The 27,900-nt window shown below is 43.2% G+C and overlaps 1 protein-coding gene across 10 annotated transcripts in view; it reads right to left on the reverse strand.

Moving 5' to 3' along the window:
- The window catches only part of SIPA1L2 (signal induced proliferation associated 1 like 2), a 492,084-nt gene that overhangs the window by 91,870 nt on the left and 372,314 nt on the right, over window positions 1–27,900 (reverse strand). For 7 of the 10 annotated variants that reach the window (XM_029593862.1, XM_029593860.1, XM_029593854.1 and 4 more), the window contains 5 exons: window positions 26,382–26,534; window positions 23,457–23,548; window positions 21,542–21,645; window positions 11,826–12,232; window positions 4,203–4,427 (listed from right to left, as the gene is read on the reverse strand). In XM_029593862.1, the coding sequence (XP_029449722.1) occupies window positions 4,203–4,427; window positions 11,826–12,232; window positions 21,542–21,645; window positions 23,457–23,548; window positions 26,382–26,534 (981 nt within the window). The remainder of the gene's footprint in view (window positions 1–4,202; window positions 4,428–11,825; window positions 12,233–21,541; window positions 21,646–23,456; window positions 23,549–26,381; window positions 26,535–27,900) is intronic. The other 3 variants (XM_029593863.1, XM_029593861.1, XM_029593864.1) reach the window with 2 other exon arrangements.

The following is a 27,900-nucleotide window of genomic DNA, read 5'->3' on the forward strand; positions in this document are numbered from 1 at the left end:
TTTCTGCAGGTCAAATGTTTGGTTATAAACTTGTTCCCCCTCCGACTGATGTGCAGGTAAACTTCTGAGTGTAAGCCCCGTATGCATGCACGTTTATCTGGACTGAGTAGAGGTGTCCCAGGGGCAGAGTTTGGGAGGGGTTTGGACTTACATGCACACGTTGTGATTCTAAAATGTATGCATGTAAATATCCTCCTAAAACTTTCTGCATTCAAATTAGCAGGTGTAACTATGCGGGTCATTTTGCTGGGATAATTGTCAAAGTTTGTTGGTGTAACTTGTAGATGTATTTTCCGACTTTCTTATGCAAACTGTTATAAAACAGCCCCCATATTTACTACCTACTCCCATATCATCATTACTCAACTAGTCTGCCATGTCTGCAAAGAATTCTTAAGCCATCTCATACTGGGCCATATTCAAAAAATAATCCCTTCCTGGTCCATAAGGCCCGCTGTGTGTTATACTGCTAGGTCCAGCAGCTTTGCTTTTCAAGATATTTTCAGTGAATATTTATATCTGCATACATTTGATCTGTGAACCAGGTTAATTTGCCTATTTTTGATTACCTGAAAGAGAGACTTTGTGGTGTCTCATGCGGACCAGAATTAGAATCCAATTTTCTGCATGCATGTCAAGTTTTTTTTTCTTTTAAAGTAATCAGTACATTATCCTTAAAAATATTCTGATAAATCTAACTGGGTTAAAAAATTTCCCGACTGGCTAAAGGGAAACTTTCAAACTGTGCGTAGATGCACAACGTCGGCAGGGCCAGGTACGTTTTACCTGCTGATTTTAAAGCAGTTTTTCAAAGGGATAAGTTTCCCTTTGAAAACTGGGTTGGAAAAAGTATACGCCCAGATCTGCCAGCGGAATTACGCCCCCCTCTCCCTCTGGGTAAAAGTGCACATGTACTGGCACTGTATGTGCTTTTATGCACAGAGAGGGTAAACAAGTGTCAAAAAGCGCATTTCGATACCCAAAACACCATTTTCCCCATGTGAATGCTTTGGACAGTCTCCCTTTAAATCGTAAGGTGCAAAACAGGGGCCGGGTCAGAGGTGTGTCCGGGGCAGATTTTTAGGACGAACCGGATACATTGGACTGCTTGACCGTGGTTGCACACGCGGCTGTCCTGAAATCTAGGCCCGTCGTAGACCTAGCCGGATAAATGCGGCTGAAACTTTGGGTGAAGATAACTGTGTGAAATTACTTGGCAGTCTCAGCTGCTGAGCAGGGTTTTGAAAATAGACCTGTTAGGGGTTTTTTTTTGTATCCTGATTCGAGGCACGAAGACAAGAATGATCCCTGTTGTGTACATAATCTCCACAATTTCCAGGCCATCTCTACTTTGCTTACACTCTCATTTATCTGAATGGCAAAGACAGACGATAAAACCCACCCTGTGTTCTCTCTCACAAGGCATCCTCAGATAATTAAAAAGATAAAGAGATTTCTTCCCAGGGGTTGTCAGGAGAAGGGAAGGCTATAACCCAAGCTTCCCAGGCAGTTATTACGCAACAGAAGAGAGCGTGAAACTCTAGGCAGCAACACAGAAAAGAGGTTTCTGGCACACACCCTGAGTTTGCTTAGGAATTTGCTTTCATGCTTTCATTACCTGGAAGCAGCACAGATATCCTGTCTCGTGAAAACCTTCCAAGCTTGTGTTTCTCCACTCGTTAAGAGGGCAATTTGCAAAGGGACATCTGCGTGGAAGGGCTTTATCCCCAGAAATGACCCTGTTGGAAAACTGCGTGACTGATACGTGCATCAAATTAAGTGCATACACACTATCTGTGTTCAGTTAATACACACGGGGGGGAGAGGCTTTCAGGAGTTCCATCTGGGTGGGTTTGGGACTTATGTGCATGCTTTTTGATTTAAAAAAAACCAAGTACATATGTAAAACATGCACACCAAACAGCAAGCCCAAGCCTACTTTGAAAACTGGTGTAAGTTATTTGCATATTTGCTGGCTACAGAGTATATACTATATACACCACCTAAAATAATTTCTTTCCGACATGCCCAACATGCCCGACATGCCCAACAACACAACCTTAAATCCCAACAGAGGATATAAATCCCAACAACATAACCTTAAATCAGCAACAGAGGATATAAGGTTAAGATTCATAATAAAGAATCCTCTCTTCACCCCGCGTCAGTAGGAGTCCCTCAGGGCTCATCCCTGTCTCCTACCTTGTTCAACATTTATCTGTTACCCTTATGTAAACTTCTCACCGACCTCAATCTCAAACACTTCCTCTATGCAGACGATATCCAGGTCTTGATCCCCATCGAAGAGTCACTCGCAAAAACACTGTCTCACTGGGAAACCTGCCTCCAAAATATCAAACAGCTTCTCACAAGTCTCAACCTGATACTAAATTCATCAAAAACGGAACTACTACTCATCACACCAGAAAACAGCTCCCTCACACACACCCATCCTACCGTACCAAATACTACACAAGTAAGAGACCTAGGAGTGCTAATTGACAATCACCTAAACCTGAAAACCAACATCAACAAAACCACCAGAGACTGCTTTTATAAGCTCCAAGTGCTGAAAAGAATACGACCTCTCTTCCACACACATGACTTTAGAACGATTCTACAATCAATCATATTCGCAAAGCTGGACTATTGTAACACCATCATGCTTGGTCTCCCCTCATCACACACCAAACCATTGCAAATGGTCCAAAACGCCTCCGCCGGTATACTCACTAACACCAGGAGAAGAGAACACATAACCCCTATCCTGATGGACCTTCATTGGCTGCCCATACACTTCAGAATAATCTACAAGGCCATTCTCACCATTTTCAAAAAACATCCATCAATTAGCTCCAATCGATCTCCATATCCCCCTCCGATTACACCATTCAACAAGACCGACAAGAGATGCTTACAAAGGATCACTTCAAGTACCTCCAGCCAAAACTACCAGACACATCACGCTTAGAGATCGGGCATTCTCCACAGCCGGTCCAACTTTATGGAACTCCATTCCCCCGGATCTTAGAATGGAACCCAGCATCTCAACATTCAAGAAAAAACTCAAGACGTGGCTGTTCACGCAGGCATTTCCTAACTCCAACATCATCTAACTCCCATCAATCAACACGCTTCGCTAGTAATAACGTTAATAAATGTTATTTATACAATGCTATTTATACATATATATAATCATCTGATCTTCATTTTCCTTCTCACTCCAAGTTATTGATTTCCTTGTTATATGTAACTGCTTTTCTGCACTATTGTTCAAATTGTAAAGTTTTATTATTATTGCACCCCTGTTTCTTCTGAACCAGCATGATGGGACTATCGTCCTGAATGTTGGTATATAAAAAAACTTAAATAAAATAAATAAATAAAAATATACGATGTTGCAAAATTACCCCCTAAACCTCCAAGGACCAAACTCCCTCAAAACCTATTTGGTTAATTTTAACTAAGGGGCAGATTTTAAAAAGCATTTACATGCGTAAATCTGGGTTTTACGCATGTAAATGCACTTTACTCGAGTAAGTGGGCTTTTGAAAATTGCTACAGTATATGCCATTGAATCGTCCATAGGATTTATTCGCATAAGTGCACTTTACGTGAGTAAATGGCTTTTGAAAATTGCTACAATAGTAGTTACATTTATGCGCGTAACTCCTTTTGAAAATTACCCCCTAAGTGTTTAACTGACCCAGCGGAAATGTCGGTGTTGCAACAAGAGCACAGACTGTAATGTCTTCAGACACGGTTAAATGATGCCGTACCACTGGTCAGTCTCCGTGTGCTAAGTCTGCATACTAAAATACTTTGATGCACAGGCACATGATGCTCCCTGACAAGTCGTACTGTAAGATTTCTTGCAACCATTTCAGTTCATTTTTAAAATTTGTACTCCAGGCAAATACACTGCGGTCGACTTATTTCCGCTCTTAAATACTCACATCCCATTTTTGACCCTCTCCTTCAAAATATTCCCCCTGCAAACATTACACTGCCATCCGTATGAGCTGACAGTAGCATGAACCGAAGAGCAGATTTAAATAAGTTTTTTTTTTTTTTTTAACAAAAACAGGGTGTAATCATACAAGGTTAATCCAACAACAGCTAAACCTAGAACCGACTGCCTGCCTTATTTGCCAGCCAGACACTTGAATGTGCATTCGTCTTAAAGAAGCAGAAAGCCTCACCCGTCACATGCAGTGATTTCCGACTCCTCGGGCGTAGGGCTTTCCTCAGATTTCTTCCAGCCGATGACATATTTGCTCATGGCCCCCTGCCGATGGCAGACTTTTGCAACCGATCCAGTCACCTGCTGACTTCTGCTCTGCGACACTATGTAGACTTTAGAGGCGTCCAGGGACGGGCTATTTTTGGAGCAATTTGCCGAGGGGCTTTCTGAATGGTGTGAACCGCTGAAGAGGACAAACAACAAAAGCAAAAGCCACAGTGCAACGCAACCATTCAGGAACTCCAGACGCTGTCCAGCTATGCAACAACATCTCTTTACTGCTACTTTTTTTTTTTTTTTTAATTAGTAATCCTCAGCTGTCAGTGCAAGAAATCAAAACTAAACCAAGTGATCTGAATCATAATTCAGTTCTTAAAAGTAACCCCCCCCCCTCCAATAAACACATGGTAAACATATCAAACGTGCAAGTGTTTGAGGAGCATAAGCACATTTGCTGTTAAGAAAAAATTAAGAGACTTCATCTTTTTGCTATAAACATTAGATGTTGCAGGTTTATTTAAAATAAAGGGTGGGAATCCTTTTTCATAACAGGGCTCTGAAATAGTCTGAATTCCAGTAGCTGATGCATCTTTGGTAGAGATCTTTAAGAAAAAGCGGCTCACTTCTCTGGCTTTCAAGCATTAATGGATAGCAGAATTTGTACGGTGAGTAGCACTTTCTGAAGCAGATGAAGGTAAAATCCCCCCAAATTATACATTTGCAGTCAGATCACTACATGTGGGTACAATGTGAAATAATCAAAATACGTTCTGATACTTCACAAGAGAATTATTTGACTCTTATTTTGATTTCCTGTCTCTTCTTGTCCACTCCGTTTGACTTTTTAATGGTTTAGTAATTAAACAAGTACAATTAAAAAGATAAAACCATGATGCACTGAAGGGGGCTCTTGATGGCTCCTGGAAGCCCCTTTTAGAACGGTTTTATAAAAAAAAAGTTTTTGTGCCAACCTGGACATTAGTGGCAGCCAAAAAACTGCGATTAAGAAATTAGCAGTACATTACTGACACTCAGGAGCCACCACCACGTCCCTTTAACACCAAATGCCCAATTTATGAAAGGGTTTCTCCTACTCCATGCCCATGGCAAGCGTCCTTCTGAAAAGGCCCATATTCTAAGTGGTATTCAGTTTTGCAGGAATGTCACCACTGTAAGTGTGCAGTGTTTCTACCGGGACTCGCGTGCAAATGAGATCAGTAGATAATGTTACGTGCATACTTTTGTTATGGACGACTTCCCAAAAAAGAAAAAAAAAAAAGATAAAGACAGTTTAATGAGGTGTAGTTATCTATGTTGTGAACACCGGTCCACGAAGCTGTCTCCATGTGTTAGGTTTTGAGGAATTCTGTATTGCAATAGCTCAGTAACTCAGAATTTCTGTAAACCCATTATGTACTATGTGCATAAGTTCACCATGTGCGAAGGGGGCCATTTTGTGAATGTTTTTACAAACAGGCCCAATGCATGTGAAAAGAACATGCAAAAGCCTGAAACGTCAGCAATAATGCGCACATATTTATGCATATAGATCCCCGTCCACGAAAACCTTTGCACCTTAGGACGTAGGCCTCTAATTAAGATGAAGCCATAACTAAAGGGGCAACAACTTTTACTCCAGGGGAAAGCAATAATATTGTAAACAATATCAAGCAAGCAAGCACTGAAATAATGAAAAGGTAAAAACTTTAAAAAGGTGCGAACTTTGTAATGCTTTTTCTCTCATGCTTACAGCTTGTTAGCGAATGCACGTTTGGGTTTTTGTTTTGTTTTTTTTACTGCTTAAGGAGTGTGTTTTCTGTGGACGTGAAGGGAGCACTGGCAACAGCTGAGCACCGTGTCATTACACAGCAAGACAGGCATTTCATGAGCGGCTAACTTGACAAGCGCTGTGAACTGCTGATTTCAAAATAACGACAGCCCAACAGGATAGGATTTCACTTGCCCACTAAATCTCTCATTCCGATGGATGCACACCCATTCAATTTACAGCAGGCAGAAGGGAACAAATCCAATCAGGAATGCAATCTAACCGTGCTCCAACACACCTGCCAGCAATCCAAGGCATTCATTAAAACCAAGGAGCAACACGTGGTATTGCAAGGTGAACGGCACACAAGGTCTTAGGGCTGGAAATCTATAACAGCTGCGCAGAAGACACTCATTTTTTTTGGGGGGGGGGGGTGGTAAAACGAATTTTTAAACTGATTTGGCAGAAACTCCACAAAATAAGAATTGTATGAAATAAAACGCACTAGCAAAACCCTGCATGTGTCAGTTCCTTCTGCAGATTCCTTACGTAAAACTGTGTGTGCGGTTAAAGGAGCAGTGCTGGCTGGAGAAAATGGAAATCTTTGTACGCTGGGATACCTTTGAAAGGATCAACACAAAAGATGCCGTAGTGCATGTACTTTCAATGCCCACACAGAGGTCCCTTCTTTCAATGGTATCTTAAGCAGTAAAGGCACAAGCAATAAGGCACTGGCCCGCCTTGCTATCTTGTGAGGCAGAAAGCTGAAAGAAGAGCGCCCTCAGTCCCTTGTGACTGTCCACTCATCTTTGCTCTTTTGACTTTCTTTCATCTCAAGTTGTTCTCGATCTGGTCTAGTTTGGCTTTTGCCCTCTGAATTCCACAAAAATGGCTTCTGCCAAATGGTCCAATTTTTAAAGCTCGGCACGTGCCGAAACGGGGAGATACGCGCATAGTCTCTCTCCACTCCCCCCACATAATGCATAATCTATTATAACTGCTCTGCAATCTTCCACTGTTTAGCTCTTCTGATCTCCATGTAATTATTTGATTATCAATTTATATTTATATTTTTTATTTTATGTATCTTATACTCATTTTACATACATTATCAACATAGTTCAACTCCCGTTAGTTACGCAACCTGCCCCATGTTATGTATTGATGTTAACAGTTCTTTGTAAAGCATATACGTTGCATTTCCTGTTCCATGTAAACCGATGTGATGTTCCCAACGAATGTCGGTCTAAAAAAAGTTTAAATAAATAAATAAAATAAATAAATGTCTGGGCCGGGCGCATTTTCAAATGCTCGCGGCCACGCGCATATCTCCCGGAACGCACACAAAGTTTTTTAAAAAGGGGGGGGGGCAGGCTGGGAGGCGGGGTATGGGCAGGGCGGGGATTGGGATTGGGGACGGGACAGGGGCTGGCCCGGGACAGCACCATTAGGCATTGTCCCGGCGAAGCACGTGCATATGCACGCGCCGACATAAAATTGGCGCATCCATGTGCGCGTGTCAGAAACTGCATGCACAAGGATGCCTGCACGCCGTTTAAAAATTGACCTTAAAAGTCTTCAGTGACCACTTCATGGCCAAGGCCAAAGGCTTACTCGATCCTCATGCTCCTTGACCTATCTGCTGCTTTTGACACCATTGATCACTATCTACTCCTTGATTCCCTGTACTGAATTGGATTTCAGAAGTATGCTCTACCTTGGTTTTCTTTTTACCTCTCCCATTGTACTTTTACTCTATCTTCTGGTGCTTCTTCCTCAACTGCTATTTCACTATCAGTCGGCCTGCCTGAAGGCTCCATCCTGGGATTGCCTCTCTTCTCCCTCTACACTCTGACCTCCTTCAATGGCTTTCAGTACCATTTTTATGCTGACGACTCCCCAGGTCTACCTTTCTACACCGGAAATTTCAACAAGCATCCTGTACCAAATCTCAGCCTGCCTGTCTGACATCACTACTTGGCAGATCCAGATTTGGCCCAGGCATGTCAAATATTCAGGCCATAGAAGAGCCTGCTTTTGCCTGCTTTAAGGCCATGTGCTGGCCCAGTTTCAAAGGGATGCCACCAGAGCACTCTGCCTATGGGTGTCGATCTTAAATCCAGCCCTGCTGCCTGGATGTCTTACTGCCATCTTAAACTTAACACTGCCAAGCTGAAATATCTTGTCTTTCCCTCGAACCAATTTCCTCTCTTCCCTCTTTTTGTGTCTCTGTGGATGGTACTTTCATCCCTCAACCTGTAAGCCTTGACTTATCTTTGATGCCGCTCTCCCTTCTCTACACATATCCTAAACACTGCTAAAAGCATGATGCTTCTTCCTCTTTAACATATCCCTAAAAGCTGGTCCTTCTTTTTTGAGCAGGCTACTAAAACATTCATCCACTCTCTCATCACTTCCTGCTTAGACTACTGCAATGTGCTTTTCACAGGCCTTCCACTGAACCATCTTTCTCCACTGCTCAAAATTCACTGCATGACCTACCTTACCTTCCATGTAAGCCCTCTTCTCAAGTCATTATATTGGCTCCCCAACCACTTTTGCATACATTCCAAGTTTCTCTTGCTCTCCTACTTCTCTTTCCTCATGCTCTTCCTTGTGAGCTGCATTAAACATGACAAGTCACGTTTATCTGCACTCTTCTCCCTCCACCACCAACTCCCAACTCTGTGCTTTCTACCTTGCTGTGCTGGACACCTGGAAGAGGCTTCCAGGGCTGGTGCATCATGCTTCCACTGGTCACCTTCGAACCCAGTATAAAATATCACCTTTCTGAAGCTGCTTTTAAACCTTAATTACTTCTCTATAAAAAATAAATTTCCTATAGACTCTTGATTATCATGCATGTTTGTCTCAATTAGATTGTAAGCGCCACTGGGCAGGCACTGTCTCATGTATATCTGTACAGTGCTGCACACATGTAATATTGTTTTAGAAATGACAAGTAGTAGTAATAGGTCCACTGTTCAATTGAAATTTGGACATAGAAGTGGTTCCACGGATGTTGTCTTTCTTAGATCACTTCTTGTTTCGCCTGCTTCCTCAGGAGCATCCACTCTGTTGCAGATCTTAGTGTTTATCTACAAAAATGCATCCTTTTCCTCACTAACATCTCTGCAATACTGCTCACAAAGATACTGAATAGAATCTAACCCAGGACAGATCCCCGAGGCACTCCACTAATCACCTGTCTTTCCTCAGAGTAAATTCCATTTACCACTACCATCTGTTGCTTGTCACTTAGTATCTAATCCAATCTACCACCTTAGGACATACTCCCAGGATGCTCAATTTATTTAAAAACCTATGCGGAACAGAATCAAAAGCTTTGTTAAAATCCACATGCACCACATCCACTGCATGTGCCTGATCTATTTCTCTGGTCACACAATCAAAGAAATTAATCAATCATATCTGTCTGACACGATCTCCTTTTGGTAAAACCATGCTAACTCAGATCCCACATCCAATTGGATTCAAGACACTTCATTGTCCTTTTCTTTAGTAGCATGTCAATTCATTTTTTTGCGGTTGAGGTGAGGTTAACCTGCTTGCAATTTCCAAACATCCTCCATATTACCAGTTTTATCAAAACATTAATGAAATTTAAGAAAGCACGGTATAGGCACAGATGATTCCCTAGTTGTAAAGAAATGATGGAAAAGCCAGAGATCAACTGGGGTGTATGGCAGTGCGCCAGGAATTAAATTCTGCAGACTAGTTGTACATTATTATGCTTATTTGTTGTCATATTTTATGTCTCTATGAATATGCAAGAGATTTATTTGCATACATTGGAGGCAGTATGAACAAATACATCTCATGCATTTTCATTGTAAATATGCTGAATACCAGACCTGGTTTTTTTGGCTGCTGGTGACCAGCACCGGCCATCCTGGTTTAAGAGATGCAAGGATATTAATGTTACCTTTAGCTACTTGTTCATGCTTTCCAGTGCAAATGACGCTATGATCATAAACTGATAGGAAAAGAACAAAAACCGGAGCAGCAATAATGGCACTCTTGAGATTCAAATCTCTATAGTGATGTGTTAGAAGCAAACAACTGAGACAACGAAAAGGAATTCCATTTTGCAATAGCTGCATGCATAGGAAAGCTTCATCTTTAAGGCAATTTTATGAATTCTGACTGATATGAATTGCTACACTATATTACGTAATTTGTTTATTTCTTTTTCATGCTATGAAACGAAACTCTGATTTTCAACTTACAAGGAGATTTTCATAGGGTGTGGATTATACATAAAGAATCATTCATGTATTTAGGTCAATCGCAATGTGTTATGAAATTTAATTACCACCTATTATAATTTCTAAACATGGCAAATATTTGCTGAAACAGTGACGAATAGTGGTGGTTGAGATACTGCACGTTCATTGCATTTTTCTTGGGGAAAAACCACCCTATGTGATTTTATACAGATAGTTAAGGAGTGAATTTTCCAAACGTTATGCACATAAAGGGGTAGATTTTAGAAAAGTATGCCCACCCTCCTGACCCCCACAAGACTTGCCAAAAGTCCAGCGGGGGTCCGGGAGCGACCTCCTGCACTCCGGCCGTCGGATGCCAGTATTCAAATGGTGCCGATAGCCTTTGCCCTTACTATGTCACAGGGGCTACCGGTGCCATTGGTCAGCTCCTGTCACATGGTAGGAGCACAAGATGGCGCCGATGGCCATGTGACAGGGGCTGACCAATGGCACCGGTAGCCCCTGTGACATAGTAGGTCAAAGGCTATCGGCGCCATTTTGAAACCGGCAGCCGAGGGTGTGAGTGCAGGGGATGGCTCCCGGACCCCCCTGCTGGACCACCAGGGAGTTGTGGTAAGTCTTGGGGAGGGGGGTCAGGAGGGTGGGGGGTTGTAGTTAATTTAATTTTAGCGGGGAAACGAATAGGAATTAACGGGTAAACGTATCGGGGGCCCCCCTTGCCGAATGCAACGTATCTGCCCCCCGACGAATACAAATCCCGAATGCAACGTATGGTGTCCCTCTGCACATCCCTATAAGACAGAGGCTGGAAGGACTCCAAAAAGGCCATTCAGGAGGCAGAAGACGAGGAGGTGCTGTGAGCACTGTGCACCGCACAAAGCAGGGCCTGGCTATCCATGCCCTGCATGGTGCCCATAAACTACTACACTCCAGGGCTCATGCTGTAGCTAGGAAGAAGAGGCTTACATGATTACACACATTCTCAGAAAAGAGCTCCTACAAGTTTAAGAGCTACCAACAGTGACTCTTGTTACTGTGAGGGGCTAAGAGCAGAGCCCAGGTGCTGGTCTGGATTTAAGCATCAGGCATGGTGCCTTTTCCGTGGCACACCTGATCAGGTCTGGAGGCACACTGCTTGGGAAACACTGTTGTAAGCACAGGCCCCGAATCTGGCCACTAAGTTACCCTCTTCCCGGGAGTGGGACTTGAACTAGGGACCTTCTGAATGGAAACACTGTGACTGGACTTGCCCTATTTATTTTTATTTCATTTTCAAATTTGTCTCCACTTGTCCAAAAATCCTTAAGGTGGGTTCACAAGATATGTGGTTTTGCAGCATGTCTGTTTATGATGATACTAAAACAGGAAACCACTACAATAAATGCCACTTTTCACAATCTAACAGTTTTATCTCAATCTGGTCTCCCATGCTGGTCAGACACTGCTTCTCATGTAAAAAAATATCTACCTAAATGCATATAAAGTGCGGTAGAATAAAGATAAAGCGGTTATTGGGCTAGTTTCATGATTTCATCAAGCACACTGGAATCTAGAAGCTCTTTACCTGGAATGGGATGATGTTTCACTTAGGTCTCCCATACTGCCCTCAGAAGCGTGGCTAACAGAAATGGCGGAGGGATAATTATGGAGGGTGTACAGTTTAGTCTGCTCGCTGTCCGTCCCGGGAGCTTCTGAAGACTCTGTCCAACGTACAGTCTGCTCTGAGCGGCTATGCACTACAGATCTGCTGCCACCAGAGAGGTGCCTCGGCCCTATGGCTGGAGGAGGAGCCATGCTACAGGGGGTCGTATCAATTCCACTGTCAGTAGAAGCCCCTTTCACGTAGGTCAGCCCAAGCAGTTCTGCCTCCATTAGGTCTCCTGAGCCAAACTGTTTATCATCACTGTTGCTGGATGCACTGCTTGAAAGCGTATTACTGCTGGAATGACTTGAACAGCTTTTATCTGCAATCTTTGGGGAGAGAGAAAAGAGAAAAAATGTTACATTCACCATTAACGCTTAAAATTCTTTTCGTATAGAGGACATCAAGTTTCTCTAATGCAATAAAGATGATCTGCTCGGCATATTTTTTTTTTTTAAACATTTTTTATCATTTTAATGTAACCAAAAACAAAAAGAAAGCAGATGAACAATCCAGTGTACTTTCGCTGAAAACTGGCATACAGGGAATGTCATGGATGATAGTGTGCAGAAATTCAATGCAGTATAACAAATGAATTCCACACTCAGTTATACCAAATGGGGAACCTGCCCATGCCAACCCTTCCATCCCACCTATAAACACTAGACTGGCTCGCCGAGATCGACTCTTGGTCACTGGACTCAAGAAAGAACACGAAGGATGATTGCTAACAGAGGAAATTATTTGTTTCTAAATCCAAAAGGTGTTAACCCAATCCCTTTGGTTCTATTGACAAAAGTTCATGAAAGGTCCCCAAACTGACAGAAATTTGCATAAGTAATTAAGATTACAATATGGAAGATTTTCTATAGCTAATGTGATCGTGTCCCAAATTCTGATTAATCAATGTATCGCTTCTGGAGCAGATCATTTTTCCAGAAGCAGGTTAAATTATAGTTTGCTGCAACTAGAAAAAACGAATTTATCATTTTTCGTTATCTATCTAGCTATATCTCCTGTGTAGTATATGTAATATCACAAACATTTTTGTAGATTATTTTTATATTTTCATTTTTAGAAAGGTTGAATAATCAGGCAGTGCCACCAAAAATGCACCACTGTTCCAATTTCACACTTTTTCCAACATAATGACCAACAACCTAGATATATTTTTTGCTAATTTGGAAGGTGTGAGATGCCATCTAGAGAGAATGTTTGCGGTGATTTCTCTACATTGTGTGCTTAACATATTTTGTAAAGTGAATAACTACTGTGTTATGTTCTCTAATGGTCAACTCTATATCACTTTGGACATTCCTACCTCATGCAACTGTACCTAAAACTGATATCCTTAACACTATCATCATCATTCTATTACAAAAAATAATTTGAAACACTAAAACACAGTGATTCAAGTACAATGTTTGACATGGAAGCTGAGGGACCACATTCAAGGGTGGACAATAAACCACTGCTAGGTGCGATTGGCTATAGATACAGTAGTGAGCATTAAGTTTGAGGGTCTCATGTCATACTCTAAAAAGCTCAGCAACATATCCAAAAATAGATCAATGACACAACTCTTCAAAATGCCCTGTTTGGCCTACTATTCATTGTAAATGTTCATCGGTATTTATATTGTGCCAATATATTTGTATGAATGTGTTTTATTAAATTCACAAATATTTTATTTTACAGGCAAACATAACAATGTTGTACAAATAGGGTGGTAATATTCTCCTAGACATGTTAGTCTAAACTACATTATTTTAGATCACAAGCCAACATACATCAAAGCTTTTGTGATTTCTGGAGCTGAAGCCTCTCAGAATGAACTATGAACTGTAACACTGTCCAAGAACAAACATTTAACCTCACGAGTTGCACTCAGAAGACATGCAAGAAGAATCTGCTACTCACCCTTATCTTCCCACACCCTGCATTTCCCATTAAGAGCCTTACAGTCTCCCAATAAATCTACAAACAGTGATCTCACACTATATATTAGAAGCCATCCTTAAGAAAACTAATCACCTTCCCTTTTCTCTTCCGTTTATTCACTTTACAGTTTATCTCACTTACTCCAAACATAGTTCTGCATTTTTCTTTCCTGCCTCCTGTAAACGACCATCCTTTCATGAAATCCCATTCATTTTTATTAACTAGCATATTATCTCTCTATAAAACCCATTTCCCATTCACAGATCCCTGCACCATTTTTCAGATCAAACGTATAAGCAACTAGTGAAAATTTCATATCAAGATTGCACCATCCTTCTTGGATCCAGGATTTTGGCATGTCTCAGTAACTAACAAACATACTATGTTCAATTTGTCTCTATTAACATTAAGGATATTTCATTATATTCCTTTACAAATCTCCTAGATTAAACCTGCAGATTCCCCTTATGCTATCTTTTAAGTCCCATACACATACTTTTATAACCTCCATAAACATAGAAGAGACTTCCATATATGATCACTACTACATCATGCATTTCACGTCCTCTATTCCAAATCCTCAGCAAAGCCATAGTCATTAATGAAGCTCGGTGTATCATATAATGTTGCTACTCCATGTGTTTGCTGCATTTCCCAGCAATTCTCTAGAAGAATTTAAACTTTATAAATAAACCAGCAGGGTCTTCCTCTTGTATCTTTTCCAGTTGAATTCACATGTATGGAATTTCTACTCGGTCTCTGTCACAGATTCACCAACAGTCACAAACTCCCCAAATCATATCAGCGCATGCATATGTCCCCTCAATAGCAACAGCAAGGCTATCCTGCGCAATACTTTGTGCATTCACTTGCTTTGCCCCCAACTTATGGAAAAAAAAATCCTGCAAGACCTGTTACCCTTTCTGTAAATAAAACAAAACGTGGCTGTTCAGCCTTCTTGTAAGCTCTGCTCCCCAGCCTTGTAGCATGGGTTTCTCTTCCTTCTGTGTAGGTAGGATGACAATATTGTGTTCTTCTATGCTAGTTAATCAAAGTATCCGTGCCGCTACTCTGTAACATGGCATGGAGTGGACCCCTGGGCTGATGTGAGAAGGGAGTATCATAAGGTAATTCCCTCCCCCGTGGCAGGCTATAGGCTGCTAATAGCGCAAAAGTGGTTGGAGGCCGGACTTGAGGTCTGGGCCCAGCTGCAGGCAAAGGCATAGTCAGTATCCAGCCCGAAGCTGAGGCAGGCAGCAGGCGAAAGCGTAGTCAAAGTCCAGGCAGGGTCAATGCAGGCAGTAGGCAAGTCTGAGGTCAGCAAGTGAGGATCAAGCCAAGGAGACGAAGACCAGGGAGATAGGAAAGAGGCAGGGAGACAGGACTGGATGGGAGGGCTGGCACATGACAAGGCAGAAACAAGACAGGAGGACTGGAACACAGCAAGGCAGGGACAGTGTAACATGGCAGGACAGGAACATGATGCAGCTAGCATTGCAGGCAGAAGCATGGCAGGAGATCTGTGCCTGAGGTGCTGGATAGTAGTACCTAGCTTCCTTTATACTAAGGCAGAGATGATGTCACTCAGCACCCACAGGAAGTGCTGGCTGCATGGTCTATAAAAGGGCATCAGGAAGAGGAAGTGGAAGTGGTTCCAAGCAGGCCCTAGGATGTAATACGTTGTAGAGGACTATACCAGGAGTATCTAGAAGTAAGAAGCATTACATACTCATCACATTGTTCAGCTTACTGTTGTGTTTTCTCCCTATACTCAGAATATACACTGCTTCTCTATTTTGTGTATACTATGCATCGCTGTTCAATTTTCAGTCATATTTTTCATCCATCATATCTTCCACGTTTTCTGTCCTCCCTGTCCTACTTATGTACTGCAATTTATATCGTTCTTTGCAGTAAGCCTTGCGCCTTTCCTAGGAAAAGTGAAGAATATCAACTGGAAATAAATACATGTACAGATCAACTTGTTTGGAAGATGCGGACTATAAGTGCAATCAATCAATAAATAAAAATACAGCAGTTCTTCAGACAATCCCTACACTGTGTAGGAATCACATTGATTCTCTGGGGTTCCCAAACTACCTTTTCTCCTGTGCGTGTAAAACTCTGAGCCTCCATAACGGTTGGCCCCCATTAAGTCTATCACATATTGGCTTTCAGGTTTTTTTCATAACTCCTTGTCATGCATAAACATATTCCCATGGATGATCTCCAAGACTCATGCATTCTCATATCTTTATCTCATTTTTTTTATAAAGGCATAAGGGTCGATTTTAAGAGGCGCACGTGCACACGGACATGCCAATTTTATAACAGGCACACGCATGTTATAAAATACGTTTCCCACAAGTGCGTGCGTGCTGGATTTTAATGTCCGCACATGCATGTACAGGTGGGTGACCTCCTCCACACCAATTAAGGAGCGGACTGGGAGGGAATTTCCCTACCCACCTACCTAAACTTCCTCTCTTTTCCCCTCTCCACCTGACCCCTAAAATCTAGCCTAGCTAGCCCCAGTTTTTTTCTTTTGCATATTTACTGCTCCTTGGGAGCAGAAGTAAACTCCGCGTGCTGGCTGGCTGCCGGCGCGTGCTTCCCCGGGACAGCGGCTAATGGCACTGTCCTGGCCTGCCCCCCCCCCCCCCCGCCCACCCCTCCCTGCTCAGACTACACCCCCGGCCCGCCCCATTTGCAGGCCCCAGCACTTCTGCGCGTAATGGGGGTTACGCACATGGCTGGGCCCGTTCTAAAATGCATGCAAGGCCCGGCCACATTCCTATCCCCCAGTTTTTAACCGCGTAGCCCTTTTAAAATCAGGCCGAAAGGTTTTTGGCAAAACTCAAAGATTCACATTTAAGGTTAAATGATGTGGCAACACTTCTCTACAAGATTTTCAAATGGACAGGGGCTTGTACAATGCGTTCTCCGCATGCCCATTATGTTTCACAGGAAATGTATGGCAGATTTTTCATAATACATAGAAGCATTATGAGGCTCAATTTTATTTTTATGTTAAATTTCTTACACACACTCAGATGTTGCAGTCCCCAGTAACAAATCTAATCGCAGACCTGAAATCCTCTAAACAAGCTTCACATGAATCAACTCCCAGTAATTATTCCCAAGTCTGTCAGACACTCACAGATTTTCTGCCGTTAGTCCAGTTGTAATCAAGAATCTTAAATGCAAACTCTTGCTCTGACTGTAGCAGCAATGTAAATAGAAAAATCTGCAATTGGTCCCTTAGCTTGGCATACAGTACATAAAACTCACTCTCTCATTCTGGTATTCTCCATTTGTATCCTTTGGTACATATGAATCTCTGAGTCTCCATTTTGTTTTCTGAAAGGTACTCAAAATACCCTTGTAGTTCTTCAAGATCCTCAAATATTTGTGTTATTTACAGTAATTTTCAGCTTTGCTGGATAGAACAAACCAAAGTTTACTTTCATATTTCTCAGCTGGTCTTGCACTGACAGAAAACGTTTCCTTTTCTGTGCTGCAACATTTAGATCCGTGGTGATCAACACTTTCTTGCCTTCCAATAGTATAGATGCTCATACCTATTGCTTTTCAGAATTTTCAATAGTAGAGGCTTTCTCAACATCCAAATCACCATTGGTCTTGGGTATTTTTTGTGGCTGGTCTTATGGAAAAGGCATCCTGTGCACTCTTTCAGTTTCAAAGTACTTCATAACCTGAATTTCCAGTAGCTTTGGCAGAAATGTCTCTGCAAACTTAAACTTCCATTCCTTTCTGGAATTCCCCCAATTCTCAAAATGAAGATGCAAAATCCCTTTTCAGCTCAGGAAGGATTTTGAGTTTTTTCCAGTAGTAACGGTCTTCCAACAGGGATGTCCTTTCCTCCAGTTCATCTACTCACTGTGCCGTAAAGGAAGCCACTTCCGCTTTTAGGTCTTTAGTTCCACCTTGATTCTCTGTCATTAGCACCATTAGGGACTGCAACTCCTTCATGATTTTTCCTTGCCTGCAAGCCTTTTTTTTTTTTTTTTTTGTGGTGACATCACAAAAGGTGCTTTCATTTTGCCCGGCCTATCAACGGCCATGACAGTCCTCTCTGTGTATTTTAAAAAGACAGAAATTGTACTTGCAGGGCTTATAGATTTTTAGGTTGTACCCCAGAGAGCACTCATACGTCTAATTTGGCAGCAAAGCCCTCCAGCACGCCCTCCTTGACTTTACATTTTACATCTCACAAAAAAGTGGTGAGGAAAAGCGATGAATACAAATTAATTAAGGAACGGATAATTTCATTAAGCCTTCAGCTAGGTTAGAACCACTTCATGTCCAGACATTGGGGTAGATTTTCAAAGGGATACGCGCCTAACCCTGAAAACCTACCCCTGTGCGCGCCGAGCCTATTTTGCATAGGCTCAGCGGCACGCGCAAACCCCGGGACACGCGTGTGTCCCGGGGCTTTCAAAAATGGGCGGTCCAAAGGCAGTCCCGAGTCCTCTGGCACAGCGCAAGTTACGCCTGCCTAACTTGAAGAAATAAGGTGGTGGTGGGGGGGGGGGGATTTAGATAGGGCTGGGGGTTGGGTTAGATAGGGGAAGGGAGGGAAAGGTGGGGAAAGGTGGGGGGAGCTAAAAAAAAGTTCCCTCCAAGGCCGCTCCGATTTCCAAGGCCGCTCCGATTTCGGAGCGGCCTTGGAGGGAACGGGGAAAGCCATCGGGGCGCCCCTCGGGCTCGGCATGCGCAAGGTGCACTAGTGTGCACCCCCTTGCGCGCGCCGACCCCAGATTTTATAACACGCGCACGGCAGCGCGCGCATGTTATAAAATCGGGTGTACATTTGTGCGTGCCAGGTAGCGCGCACAAATGTACCCTGCCCGCGTAGGAATTAAAATCGGCCCCATTATGCATTACACTCTCTTCAAACTCAAGGTTCCAAAGGTCAATTTTTAAATCTTAAAAAAAAAAAAAATCCTTTATTTAGTTTAATACTTTTTTGCTTAGTTTTACACGTGCTGTGGCTGTGGTCTGGTAGGACCCTTGCGGAAATAATTAGAAGGGAGACAAACAAAGCCACGAGCTTTGCTTTATTATTTCATCTCAATATTATAAAACCATACTGAGTTTCTGAGGGAAGTACGTAAATGTATTTTTGGGAGAATATACTAGGTTTGAGATCTCAGCCACTCTTGACAGTGAAATCCTTTCCGTAAATCAGTTTTTCTTGTCCTTCTCCTTGGATCTCCACCAGGGCTGCTAACTTCAAGACAGACATTAGGCAGTGTTTAGAAGCCTTATTGGTTGTGATCATCGATCCTCTGGTTTAGTTACTATCTTTCCCAAAGTAAATAGACAGCAGAAAAGGAAACTGGTTCATTTAGTCTGTCCAGTTATTCCTGTCTACATTGCCAAGGATATATAGTGTGACATCACTTCTTACCCAAGACAGTTTTTGTCAGCTCCTTCCATTGTATTCTACCCTCATGGGTAACTGAGCATGCAAGATCATGTTTTTAGATTATACCCCACCACTTCTTCTCCCATTTCTGCAAGGACCTACATTAATCGAAAGAGCCACCAACATCAGCACAGCCATTACCTGAACATTCAGCCTCTTAGATCCCTATGGCCTTTTTGGACGGCTTCACACCACCAACTTACCGCACTGATCCAGTCAACACGAGCAATGCATAGCCTGCCAGACAGACCTAGCTATGGAAGTGCCTACGTGTCTGCTAGGCCTTCTAGTTATTATTAATTTTTTTAAAATCAAAAAGTACATGTTTAAGTGCTGACTTCACCCTCATTCTACCTGCAGCACCTCTGCTCAGTTTGCGTAAAAGCGCATATTTAAATGCACTGATCCCCAGGCTATTTTAGTACAGTCACTTACACCAGGGGTGAGATGGGTTACTTCCCCCTATATATAGATAGATAGACACACACACACACACACACACACACCTACATATATGAAGGATGTGCACCAGGAAGTCACACTGCCAGCCAGTGACTCAAAGCCCCTGTTTTAAGAGGCACTCAAAGAGAGAAAGAGATAACTCATACCCAGACAGACACAGAGAAAAACAGACATACAGACACAGATACCCCACATCCCGATACCGACAGACACTCAACATACAGACAGGCACGGAAACACAGACATACCACACCTAAATAGAAAAACACAGCTGCCCCACTGACAGACCCAGCACACTCAGACACAGAGAGTGAGACAAGCAGACAGGCCACACACACAGAGACACACACTCCATAAGCAGAGGGAACCAGACCTAGAAAGGGACAGGCCACACACCACAGACAACTGGAACATTTTACGACAAACACAGGTGCCAGCCAACATTTTTTAGAAGCTGAGAAAAACTCCCTTCCCAACTTTGTTACTGTTTTCACTCACTTTACCTCTATTTTGTCTTTTTTCTCTCAACTTTCTTTTTTTGTGCTTTGATGTTATTTTTTACACACTTTTTGCCTTTATTCTCCTTTTCCTGCCTCCTTCCTCTCCCCTCCACTTCCTCTTTCTCTCTGGCCTCTTTGCCCATTTCCTTCCCCTACCTGATCACGTCTTTTCTCCCCAGACGGACAGAAGCTGTGACCTCTCTCCCTGGGTAGGCCGCAGGTACTCCTCCCAGGCCGGGGCCTGAGGGGGGCCGCTCTTCCTGGATGGTGAAACACCTCACTGGCTCCCTCCTATGTCCAAATTCTGCCGCAGAATAATCAGCTCCCCGCCCGGGCCTGCCACATTGGAAGTAGGCTCTTTTCCCTGGCCCACAGAACGAGAGGCATGGCTACACCCTGGCACGCTTAAAATATTATTATTGTTCTGGCAGCTCCCTCCCACCTTGCAGTGCCAAGACTTGGGCAGTGCAGCCATTTCTTTTCTTCCTTGATTGGGCAGCCAGTGTGCCACCCTTCAGAACCGTTCATGCACCTCCTGGGGCGAGGCAGGAGGCAGGGCTTGCCCCCCTGTTTGCTCATCCCTGCGTAGCCGCGCGTATCTTATAAAATCCGGGGTCGGCGCGCGCAAGGGGGTGCACATTTGTGCAACCTGCTCACGCCGAGCCCAGCGCGCGCTGCCTGTTCCCTCCGAGGCCGCTCCGATTTCGGAGCGGCCTCGGAGGGAACTTTTCTTCGCCCTCCCCCCACCTTCCCCTCCCTTCCCCTACCTAACCCCCCCCCCCGGCCCTATCTAAACCTCCCCTTACCTTTGTTGCACGATTTACGCCTGCTAAAAGCAGATGTAAATCTGCGCGCGCCAGCAGGCTGCTGGCGCGCCATCACCCGACCCGGGGGCTGGTCCGGAGGCCTCGACCACGCCCCCGGGCCAGGCCACGCCCCCGGGCCCAGCCCAACACCACGTCATGCCCCCAAAACGCCGCGTCATTTTAGGGCACGCCCCCGACACGCCCCTTTTACAAAGCCCCGGGACTTACGCGCGTCCCGGGGCTCTGCGCGCGCCGGCGGCCTATGCAAAATAGGTGCGCTGGCGCGCACAGGGCATTTAAAATCCAGCCCAAAGTGTGTTCAGTCAACGACACGATACTTGATTGGCTGAATGTTCCCTGGTGTTTAAGGATGTAATAAAAATATCGCCAGTACCATTTTTTTTTCGCCTCTTAGCCTTAAGAGGAATATCCAGATATTTGCAGAAGGGTCTCTAAATATCTCATACAAGGACTTACAGGAGAATGTTTGTTTGGCGAGTCCTTGCCAGAGTTTTCTTTTTGGAGAGCTCGGTCTTTATAGGAAGCTAAGATTTTCATGGATGGCACATGCCATTTTGTTTCTGCAATAAAAAAAATATATATAAAGTAGGTTTTAACATCTTTAAAAAAAAAAAAAAAGTGACAACAACAATGAATGTCATTGAAACAGAAAAACAGAGTTTTGCATGTACTGGACACGTGCTAATATACTTTAAAAGAGGGTACGGGTTACATGTGTTAGTTCAACCGTTGAGTGGAATAAAAGCATAAAAACTAAGGTATACAACTATATATAAAAACTATGGGTTTTTTTATTATTATTATTAATACAGCATCTTTCAGCCCAGGAAACTTCTCAAAGGAAAAATAGTTCTGTTGTGGGAGAGAGATGCACGTCTTTAAGCGCCAGTATATTGTACCAAGGTGAACATGGGCAACCGGATGAGGCAACTTGTTCTTCTCATAGCAAGTACTACGGACTACACGTCAGCATCCTTCCTGTGCCTCTTTCCTTACACAGGCAGGATAAATTTAAACATGTGCAAGTGCCGCCCTTATATGCAGCTATAGGAATACGAGCGCAGGCACACGCAATTTATATCGTGCAATCCAATGCGCACACTCACTATATAAAATTCACGCAAGTCTACCCAACATGTTCACACAGCAAAAAATACGCAGCCGCATATATTTTGACTTCTTCAGCTAAGTGGCAACAACTATTCAGCAAAATAGCACTGTGATGACTTACGCTAAGTAAAGCTGTTTAAGACTTATCTGGCTAACTAACATAGCCAGATAAGTTAAAGAAAAGTGCTGATAGGCAGATAAGTAAGGTAGACTGTTAACCAAGTTTTGAAGACACAACTGGCTATCTTGTATATCCGGCTATCTCACTTATCCAGATAAGTGGTGGACATCTGCCCTGCACGCATACTTGTACTCCTAATTTTAATCATTTACACAAAGAAATTTAACTTACATATTTTCCTTAGCACCTGTCTGCTTTCATGCGTGTAAATTATCAAATTGTATAACGTGCACACGTGAAGGAAGTTACCATTTAAACCAGTTAATCCACCAGTTTGCCCAGCCTATATCTAGATCATCAAGACCCCCCTGGTTCTTCAGCCTGCACCCCCTCGCTCTTTATCCAGACCCCTTACCCGGTCAGTATTCGCCTGTAAAGAATTATATTCTGTACTACTGCTGATAATTAGCAAATGTAGAATTGCGCAGATAACAGCCATACAGGTGTGGCATTCACAGGTTTTAAAATAGCCCCTTCTATGCATAAATGTTGGCTCCATCCTGGAACACCCCTGGCCCGCCCCTTTTTTTTCACACAAGCAAATTTATTCGCTACCATTACTTACGTGTGCATGTTTGCAATTTATAAAACAATTGTGCAAATATGAGCTATTTGTGCATGCATGTGCTCATTTTTACATGTGCAACTCTTGAAATTTTCTTTCAGTTTGCTGTGCATGATCATTTACCATTGGATCCTGCGCCATTCATTTTATAGGTACATCACTACAGCAAATACGACGACGTCTCACAATTCATACACACACACACACACACACACACACTCCCCTTTCCAGACTTGCACAAAACACACACATTGCCCTACTCCTTCTCCCGAGAGGAAGGGAAGAAAAGATGTTCTTCACCCAGGCTCACAAGGGGGGGCAGAACGTGGACTTGTTGGGAACACAATACTCTCTGTAGTAAATACTACAATCTGGCATAAAAAAAAAGGAAAAACACAAAACAGAAAGGAAATGTAGGTTCCTTTCTTGACACACCCGGCAAGGCTTAGCGGCTGCAGAATACCTGATTAATATTTATTTTACCAAGTCTTTACAAGATGATGCTTAATTATTACCGGCATGCTTCACGCTGTCCAGAATTTCTCGGGCTCCCTCACACTCCAGGTGACATGAGCCCTGGTGTTCATGCAGCAGAGGGGACTGGCACCTTGCAAGAAGAAGAAGAACAACAAAAAAATATAATCAAATTGTCGGTTCTGGGGAAAGAGGGGCTTTTTTTATTTTTATTTTATTTTAAATAAATGGAATTCATCATGGAATGTTCTTTTTCTATTTTTGTTCTGAAAATGATCATTGCGTATTCAACACTACTTTTTGGGCCCTGCTTTTCAAATCCACTTGCCAGGTTTCTAGTACCTTTTGAACATGCTGTGTTAAGTCTCTTGTTTTCAAAGTTTGGAAAGGTGACAAGTGAAGGGCGAGAATAGCAAGTGACATCACGGCCGCTTCAACCCGCACAAGATCTGAGCAGCTGTCGCTAGGCTCATTAAAGGAGTTTCTCACTGAATGCACAGTGTTAATCACGACGCTTCTTTTTTTTTTTTTACCTTTATCAACAGTTCTCCCGAAGGAGCTTCTATGTTTCCAGCAACCAAAAAGATTCAAAAAACAAAAAAAAAAATTCCACTTTGATTAAGCATACTCAACAGTATTACCTCAACGCCTACCAAAATAAACAGCTGCTGTCAGCACATCCCGATCTGGTGCAAGTTAAAAATTCATTAGGTATCTAAGCGATGCTCACAGGGAGGAGGATAATAATCCAGGGGGGGGGACCTCCGATACCATGCTTCCTTTTAAGTACAAAATAGTAATATTTTAAAAGCCATTCCAAACCCAGTAATAGATTCAGCTCCCAAGCAGTCGTTAAGCAGATGCCTTACAGCATTCTGAAACCTTGACCTTAGCAAGTTTGTGTGATGGATCACGCGTGACTGTGCTTGGTGCTGAATGGTCACCTGCAGCTTTCTAGAAAGACCTAAAGATCTAGAAAGACCTAAAGATCTAGAAAGACCTAAACGATCCTAACAATTTCAGACCGATAGCTAACCTCCCATTCATAGCCAAGATAATGGAAAAACTGGTAAACTCACAACTCTCAAACCACATTGAAGACAACAACCTTCTATTTCCATCACAATACGGATTCCGTAAAACCTTAAGCACGGAAGCCCTCCTCATCTCTATGACTGACCACATCATCCTAGGATTAGACAAAGGACAAGCCTTCCTTCTGATACTACTCGACCTCTCGTCTGCATTTGATACGGTCAATCACTCCCTTCTCATCAACCAATTATCAGCCATAGGTATTTCAGGCACTGCCCTATCATGGTTCAGAACCTTCCTCAGCAACAGAGGTTATAAGGTCAAGATTCATAATAAAGAATCCTCTCTACACCCCGCAGCCATAGGAGTCCCTCAGGGCTCATCCCTGTCTCCTACCTTGTTTAACATTTATCTGTTACCCTTATGTAAACTTCTCACTGACCTCAATCTCAAACATTTTCTCTACGCTGACGATATTCAGATCCTGATCCCCATCGAAGAATCGCTCGCAAAAACAATGTTGCACTGGGAATCCTGCCTCCAAAACATCAAACAACTTCTTACAAGTCTCAACCTGATACTAAATTCATCAAAAACGGAACTTCTACTCATCACTCCAGAAAACAGCTCCATCACATACACTAATCCTACCGTACCAAGCACTACACAAGTGAGAGATCTAGGAGTTCAAATTGACAATCACCTAAATCTGAAAGCTAACATCAACAAAACCACCAGAGACTGCTTTTACAAGCTCCAAGTGCTGAAAAGAATACGACCTCTCTTCCACACACATGACTTCAGAACGATCCTACAATCAATCATTTTCGCAAAGCTGGACTATTGCAACACCATCATGCTTGGTCTCCCTTCATCACACACCAAACCATTACAAATGGTACAAAATGCCTCCGCCCGTATACTCACCAACACCAGGAGAAGAGAACACATAACACCTATCTTGATGGACCTCCATTGGCTGCCCATCCACTTCAGAATAATCTACAAGGCCATTCTCACCATTTTCAAAAACATCCATCAATTAGCCCCAATCGATCTCCATATTCCCCTCCGATTACACCATTCCACAAGACCGACAAGAGATGCTTATAAAGGATCACTTCAAGTACCTCCAGCCAAGACTACCAGACACATCACGCTTAGAGATCGGGCATTCTCCACAGCCGGTCCAACATTATGGAACTCCATTCCCCCGGATCTTAGAATGGAACCCAACATCTCAACATTCAAGATAAGACTCAAAACGTGGCTGTTCACGCAGGCCTTTCCTAACTCCAACCCCATCTAATCTCCCTTCACACAACAAGCTCCGCTAGTATTAGCGTTAACAGCCACCTTTCAAAATGTTATTTATACTTATATTTTACTATCTAATCTTCATTTCCCTTCTCATTCCAAGTTATTGTTTTCCCTTGTTTTATGTAACTGCTTTTCTGCACTTTTGTTAAATGGTAAAGTTTCACCCCTGTTTCTTGTGAACCAGCATGATGGGACCACCGTCTTGAATGTTGGTATATAAAAAACTTAAATAAATAAATAAAATAAAATAAATAAAGGCTTTTAGCGTGTCTGTAGCACTTTTTCAGACAGTTGCTCGAAAGTGTTAATAACAGGAGCTTTCTCTGCAGACACACTAAAGGCCTTTAGGTCTTTCTAGAAAGCTGCAGGTGACCATTCAGCACCAAGCACAGTCACGCGTGATCCGTCACACAAACTTGTTAAGGTCAAGGTTTCAGAATGCTGTAAGGGATTCTGAATGACGGCTGCTTGGGAGCTGAATCTATTACTGGGTCATACTTGGTCTGAAAGAAAATACTCCATGCAAATGAAATGTATACAGTACCTATTATGTGCATTAACACAACTAAGTGGCAACATTGCTCTACTGAAACAGGAAGAAACAACAATACCCCTCATATCCCATGTGCTGTCTCCAGTGGCTGCTTCCGCTGGGTCCTGGGTCACTGGAGGACGACTGGTTGCTTGGTGAACTTCTGTAAGGTTGACTAGAATCATTAACTGAGCACTGAGGTATTTGTGGCGTTTCAACATCTTGAACTGGCCTGTTGGTTTACAAATACATTTTTTTGAAACAATTAAAAAAAAAAAAAAAAAGAAACGCAGTGCGTGATCTGAGCTGCTTTTTATTTTTTTTCCTAAGCAAACAGCTCACCATTATCCCTGCACACTAACCAGCCCCACCAGATTATTTACACAGAGGTCGACATTCAAAAGGCTTTCTTGGGATAGCTTAAGGAAGCCGGCTATGAAGAAAAGCCGGGACCTGAACTTTTCACCCCCGCTGGCCAGCCTCGTTTTCTCTGGCTAACTCACTACCTGCACAAAATGTAGCTGGATGAAAAAAAAAAAAAAGACAGTGATGGAAGCATTCAAGCCTGGCAGGGAAACTCCATGTCCCGGATATGTTTAGCCGGGCATAATCAACAGGAGCACTTATCAGGCTACGCTCTGCTGAATATCCGGGTAATTTCCCCCACTCACCAGCTGGCTGGCCATTGACCTCACAGACAGGCCGATACAGTACAGCGCGCTCCATCGGAGCCGGCATTTGGACGCGCGTTTTCAACGTGCTAGCTATTCCCCTTATTCAGTAACGCCCAAAGGTAGGTGTTAATTTCTCCAGGCACAGAAAAGCAATTAAAAGCTGCTTTTCTGTACACCCTCCGACTTAATATCATGGTGATATTAAGTCGGAGGTCCCAAAAGTTAGAAATAATTAAAAATAAAAAAAATTTTAAATCGGTCCGCGGCTCACGGGTTGAAAACCGGACGCTCAGTGTTTCCGAACCCGTGGCTGTCAGCAGGCTCGAGAACCGACGCCGGCAAAATTGAGCGTCGGCTGTCAAACCCGCTGACAGCCGCCGCTCCTGTCCGAAAAGAGGCGCTAGGGACGCGCTAGTGTCCCTAGCGCCTCTTTTTACTGCCAGGCCTAATTTAAATAAATCTTTTTACTGTATCGTGCGCACAGGAGTGTGTCCTGTGCGCGCGCTGGGAGAGCGGGTGCTCGCCCGCTCTCCCGCGTTTTTTTACTGTATCGGCCCGAGAATATTTTGCTAGTGGCTAGTATTGAAATCATCATACTATTTCCGCCAACTCAAACATATCCCTTCAATTCTTCAGCTTTCTGCTAGAATCACTAACAGTCTGCATTGCATTCTGAGTCCATCTAATATGACAGAGCCCCTACAAATAGCTCTTCACACTTTGTTAACAACAAACACACATTACCTGTTAGCCTGGGAGCCCTGCATTATGTGTCTACTGGCCCCCCCAGGGAAAAAAAATATTAACAAGAAGGTAATTTCCCTGGGAAGGCAGAGTCATCCTGCCCCATGTTTTGCTTTCAATCATTCCGCACAGTCAGGGGTGCACTGCAGGTGGGCAGGACCGATTCACTGGGAAGGTTTA

This window comes from Rhinatrema bivittatum, chromosome 3 (assembly GCF_901001135.1).
Source record: "Rhinatrema bivittatum chromosome 3, aRhiBiv1.1, whole genome shotgun sequence".
In the NCBI taxonomy this organism is placed as follows: Eukaryota; Metazoa; Chordata; class Amphibia; order Gymnophiona; family Rhinatrematidae; genus Rhinatrema; species Rhinatrema bivittatum.